Source organism: Patiria miniata, unplaced genomic scaffold (genome assembly GCF_015706575.1).
Source record: "Patiria miniata isolate m_02_andy unplaced genomic scaffold, ASM1570657v1 HiC_scaffold_3, whole genome shotgun sequence".
Lineage (NCBI taxonomy): Eukaryota > Metazoa > Echinodermata > Asteroidea > Valvatida > Asterinidae > Patiria > Patiria miniata.
Window position 1 is genome coordinate 32123780 of NW_024037069.1, and position 6011 is coordinate 32129790.

The following is a 6011-nucleotide window of genomic DNA, read 5'->3' on the forward strand; positions in this document are numbered from 1 at the left end:
AGTGTTTAATGAAAATAAATCGTAGATCTACGCTTTCGTCGTGAACATCCTCAGTATACTGCACTGCTAGCTGTACGATGTCGTTTTAAAACTTCCTTACGCGCGCGCGCACCCATAGCAACTGTGTTGCGTACGCGCGCGTCAGTCTCACGCAAAGGTGGTTGAGCGCATGTGCAGTGCTGTTGTAATAAGCAGAAAGTAAACAAGCAGTCACAATCGGCGGTGTATTTCCTCCCTTAGCCTTGAGGTCGCTCTTAGAGGTCTCTCTTCTCAGAGAGGTGGGAGAACCTTGCTTTAACTGAGAAGATTGTCTGCGTCCAAGCAGGTGTCAGACTTGATCTTGACAGAGTTAGCTTGTTAGGCCCGGGGATGCCCCTCCACAACATTGTGAATGTGTTGTGTGAGCTTAATTCGATAGTTCTAGTATTCATGGACTGTGCGGAAAGCAAGGCGAGGGTTTGTTTCTTCGGTCAACCACCAGAGCTGGATGCTGCAGACATGCACCAATGGATGGCACAGTTCATGGAGTTAGTACCGAAAGGATGCCCGAGACACTGCAGTGATGATACTGCAAATGGTAAGTCGAAATAATGAACTTCTACAGTAAGCGAAATATAGGAAGCACATTTTGTTAGGTATTCTGTCAAAACAAGATACCTTTGCGCGCAGCTTGATGGAGAGATTTGACAAAATAAAAAGTATGCGGGGCTGAGTATAGTATTCGATTTTCAAGTGTGTTTCTTCAAAAACATTTTTTATTCAAATTTGTAATTCCAAATTTGTCTTGAATATAGTGTGAAATTTTAGGTGATGGCCTGAAATTTAACAGTAGATGTACATTCAAGACATAATGGAATTACAAATGTTAGGTTATTTTTGGATAAATTGTAAATTTTCAGAAATGCTTAACTGGTGCCTGTTATCGGCCTCTTTCTCTGTTTTCACCTTGGGCATCAATCTGTCAAGGAAGGTTCGTTTTCAAACCATTAAGCGTTATTATAAAGAAAAAGATGTAACATAACAATATAATTATTTCGACAAACGGCTAAGAATTGTCTTATTTTGACGGACACCGTCACTTTTTCCGTGGGGGGGGGGGGGGGGGGGGGGGCGGTAACCTGATGAAACATCGTGTAATAACCCAGACATTTTTTTTATCAGGGGTCAATTTAGTACCAAAATAAGTTTTGTGGAATGGCCATATGAATGCCGTAGCAACCGATTTCACTAAATAGACTGCGTCACATATAATCTGTCTTATTTTTCAACATTGCCTCCGTAAATGTAAGACATTTTTTTCTGGGACCCAGACTTTGTGATATGATTACTAACCAACATTAAACACTAAATTGCTGGATTCTCCAAACAAAAGAACAGCTTCACATTATTGTGTTGTCGTTATTGAAAGCGTTACTACTTGAGAAGGAATTGGAAATATCATGGACGAAGTCGCACTACCGAATCATTTGCTGTATGCTTATCCCTCCACCTTTTCATCCATGTCTTGTTTTGATCTTGACAGTAGATAGTTGTCAGCGACTGGGTCTTGAAGACGGCACCATTCCTGATGAGCGTATCAGAGCATCAAGTGAGGGTCACTTTAATCCTGCCGCCGTGGGACGACTGAATGGCCCGTCGTATTGGAGTCCAAAATACTGGTAGGTCACTGCTCCCATCAGTGCACTGCGCGGTTGGGCTGTGTCTTAGTCTTAAGACTGCACTTGCACCTTTTCCTGCTACTCCGGTCCCGATCTTGCAAGTGTCGTTAATCCATCTCGGCGCTAGGGGGCGCTATCAACAAGATGATCACATTTTTACTTGGGAACTTTGGCACTGACGCCCAGAGACTGTCCAAGTAGCCCTTACGCGCGCTTGAGATGCTCGGAATCTCATGAGTCCCACTGCTACGGTTCCCATCAAGACTGCATTGGATTCATCTTTCTGATTGCGACGCCTACCACCGCCGCAGCTTGACGTAAGTTGATAAGTCAGAGACGTTTGGTAAGTAGAGACCGGATGCCTGCGGGAACAAAACAAAGCAACTACAGCCTTGGACAAAGACTACACCAGGTTGAAATATTGGCAAGCTTTTGTCAGTTTTTGTTCTAACTCTTGCGATTCCGTCCTGTTGGAACTGAGAATAATGTTTAATGTTCAATCATAAGGGACCTAAAGGTGATGAATGAACGTAATAATTGTTATACCATGAAAGAAGAAAAAACCTTTTAAACATTTATTCATAAATGCCCGAGACAGTTTACCTATTCCTATTGGTCGAGAGCCCGTCACGTGGTTGGTTTTAAACCAACGGAGAAACACCGCTGCATATTGTGCGCGGAGTTTTAGCACTATAGGCGCGCGAGGAACATACCATCGACATGACCAGAGGGGGGTTTCACAAAATATGAAGAAAACATGTTTAGCCAAATCGTTGAAATTTTGTCAATTTTTGACCTATTTGGACTCTTCACCCAAAAAGGTATACAGTACTATAAAACCCGGCTAGGGCCCGGTGGGGGATAATATACAGGGTGAGTAAAAAAAAGCGGAGCCCAAACCCCCAAAAATGTATTTCATATTTTAAAAATATGTAGCACTAAAAATAATAATGACTGGAAAGCCAAGTTCAAAAGCTAGTTTTAGATGAAAAAAATACTGAAATTGCTCAATCCGTTCAAAGAATATCACCATTTAAACGCAATGACCCTAAAACCTGTCTCGTCCAAAAAAATCAATTTATTGCGTGTTTTGACTGTTTGGAACAACAAAGAAAATGACACAGAATACTTGTTTCACAACTGTCACCAAATGTAGCACACAATATTTTGATTAACAACCCTGGTTACGCAAACAATATGATTCATAAAATCTACTTTTTTAAAAGACGGGCCTTCAAAAGGACTTTGTTGCATATTGTTAACGTTTAAACTAAGATTTCATCGCTGGTGATGTTTGAAGACAATTGTGACGATTGTTGAAATCGCATTTTTTGGACGAGACAGGTTTGAGGGTCATTGTGTTCAAATGGTGATATTTCGTAAACGGATTGACCAATTTGAGTAATTTTTTTCATCCAAAAGTAGCTTTTAAAATTTGCTTTCCAGTCATTATTATTTTTGGTGCTAAATATTTTTTTAAATATGAAATATGTTTGGCGTTTGGGTTCCGCTTTTTTGACTCACCCTGTTCCTCACCATCGGCTTGGGCCATTATTGGCGACCAGGCCCACATAGCCGGTTATAAAAGTACTTGTTTAAAATTGACCAAGCACATATTTATTCCCTTATGAAAGTTGCGAGATCGGCTCCTGTATGTGCACCTTTCCATTCAGATTAGCGCATGCATGCTTGGTTTACATATTACGTGGTTATCAATGTTTATATGCTTTCATCACGGGAAACCCATTCTCACCTTAAATGTACCCTTGTTTTAAGATGACACTGAATTGATTTTCTTTGGTTTTTAGTGATCTTGTCAGCTCGTCCTGTTGGATTGAGGTGGATCTCCTCCAAACGACTAGGGTTTCTGGCGTCATCACACATGGAAATAAACTAACCTGGGCCTCATATCTTGTGACAGAATTTCAGGTGTCCTACAAGCCTACACCTTCATCTAACTACGAGTACATCAAGGAAAACAACGGTGATATCAAGGTAGGCCTACTACCTACTAGCCTACTAGCCTATACAGGATAAGTGCTACTAATAACTTTTATTGAGCAAGATACAGTTTGATGTGATTTAGTTTCTGTAAAGTTCGAATTGTGTCGTCAAAACGTAAACAGAAGCACCACACAAGCGGTTTGACTATTAAGTTAAACAGTCATATAGTTAATTAGCTATCGCAACCGGATCAGAAAAGCAATTACAATTTTCTTGCAAACATTGAATTGAAACCACAGACGTACTTCAATAGTTGGGTGTACTTTTTGAGGGACAAATTTGACTATTTTGTTTTTACGTCTATTTTTTTGCACACTGTTTCCTTCTATATTCTGTTCTTTTCAGTTGTTTGATGGCGGGGATGTCATCTCTGCTTCTACCCCACACACTAACTACTTCAACCTGGCCGTCATGGCGTCTACCGTTCGCATTTACCTTACTGTATACATTGGTAAACGTGCGCTTCGGTTTGAGTTGATTCAATGTCCGATGGATTAATTCCATGTGGATTGATATTCATTATAGAAAAGATTCCTGCCACACGATTTTAAAGAAAAAGGAGGGGGGAAAATGTGAGAAATTAAAGCGATTTTCAATAGCACCCTTGAACAAAGACATTGAAATAACATTGGACCACCAACATAGGAATGGGTAGCCCGGTTGGTAGCGCACTAGAGGTCGCAGGTTCAAACCCAGCCCCAGACAGGTTTTTTTGTGTGTTCAACTTTCTGCTCGTTTTTATATGCACCTATAAACAATTTCACTTGTGGTTTATTCGAAAAGTTAGAAATGAAAGAACATAGTATCTTTCGGTTGAATCATATAGATAGAGCAAACAGATGCAGTTTGGTGTCCGTGTTGTTCATTTTGAATGTACATGACAACGGTGAATTGTTTTAATATCGCAGAGATTTGGTGGTTTGATATTTAATCAAATGGTTGTGTCGATAAATAGTTCAACAGTACAAGTTAGTTTAATCAAGCTGTACAAACATGCAGTAGATGCTATGTGGTTTAACTCTTCATTTGGGATCGTAGGATTAATGTAGGATTTTAAAGCATTTCCATGCTTCACATTGCACGCTTTCTTGCACTCATGAACCCAGTGATACCTCAACAACTTTATCTTTAGCACACAAAACACGTTATCGTTGATATAAACTTAATTTACAAAAAACTGTGTTGTTCCTAAACTTAAATAACGAATACTGGCTCTCAACAACAACAGCAACCACAACAACCACAACAACCACAACCACAACAACCACAACAACAACCACAACAACCACAACAACCACAACCACAACCACAACAACAACAACAACAACAACAACAACAACCAGAGTCAACATTTACGCTGCCGTATATATAATGACATTTTATTATAGATTGTCATCTAACCCATTATTTGCTCATTGTGTTATTTGGATATTTTTTAGACTGAAATTCAAGTGAACAAAATTCAACTTCACTTCGCAGTTCGTAACAGAAGTCTTTTACATACTTGTAAATAGGCGATCTAACGAATGTGTGTCTGAGAATTTTGAAACATGCACTAAAAAAACTGATATGAAAGCACTTAATAACGCACAGAAAGTACACTTCAATGTTTGACGGAAAAACATGGTGAAATGTTCCCAGCTTTCTCACTTATGTTGATGCCAACCACAGCCACCGCTAGTTCTGTGTCTACGATGGGTGGTTAACCCTTTCGCTTCACTGCAAAAACTAAACACTTTCTTGCTATCACTTCATAACAACTTGGTATAAATACCAAACATGTATAGAGTATTGATAAACAGTATTTAGCAACTGCACACTGATGTTCAGGCATTGGACATGTAATGTTCAGCCTCTAAACCTGTTTACAAAGTAATAGCAAGATCATTTGAATTTAATTTCTAAACGCAGCTTAAGGAGTGTACTCTTGATTAAAATAATCATTATTACTAAAATTGTACCATAAACAATATTTAAACAACATCTTGAGTATATATATAATTAGAGACTTTGCGTAATATGTCTCGATTTTATGCTTAATGTTAGCGTATAAGTATCTCAGTGAAGTCATCATTTTCGTAATTAAAAGCACTTATCTTAACGTTGACCAGATTCAATGGTTCGCATTTTACGACAAAGGCTTTGTTTTCGATAATATAAATGTTAAATTAATAATCTTGTACAATGGGCACATTTTATCAATTGTATTAAGTTTGACATGATTGAAGTTTACAGCATAGTTTACATCATTATGCCAACATGGTGTCTGGGTAAATGTTCATATATCAATTACCGCTTGTTTAATTAGGTATAAAAGTAATCAATTAATGATTTGTGACTGCATTTGTC

The 6011-nt window shown here is 38.8% G+C and overlaps 1 protein-coding gene across 1 annotated transcript; it reads left to right on the plus strand.

Moving 5' to 3' along the window:
• Nucleotides 1-429: 429 nt before the first annotated feature.
• On the plus strand, nt 430-4194 carry LOC119736695 (EGF-like repeat and discoidin I-like domain-containing protein 3). The gene is made up of 4 exons (XM_038210710.1): nt 430-577; nt 1523-1658; nt 3467-3653; nt 4008-4194. The coding sequence occupies exons 1-4, from the start codon at nt 430-432 to the stop codon at nt 4158-4160; spliced, it is 624 nt and encodes a 207-aa protein (XP_038066638.1). The 3' UTR covers nt 4161-4194.
• The last annotated feature ends 1817 nt before the right edge of the window (nt 4195-6011 follow it).

What these genes read in the sequence shown, in the direction of transcription:
- LOC119736695 (XM_038210710.1), top strand. Translation starts at nt 430, where the DNA reads ATGGACTGTGCGGAAAGCAAGGCGAGGGTTTGTTTCTTCGGTCAACCA. An exon ending in CAGTGATGATACTGCAAATG is followed by an intron (nt 578 to 1,522) that starts GTAAGTCGAAAT and finishes TGATCTTGACAG; the next exon opens with TAGATAGTTGTCAGCGACTG. An exon ending in TATTGGAGTCCAAAATACTG is followed by an intron (nt 1,659 to 3,466) that starts GTAGGTCACTGC and finishes TTTGGTTTTTAG; the next exon opens with TGATCTTGTCAGCTCGTCCT.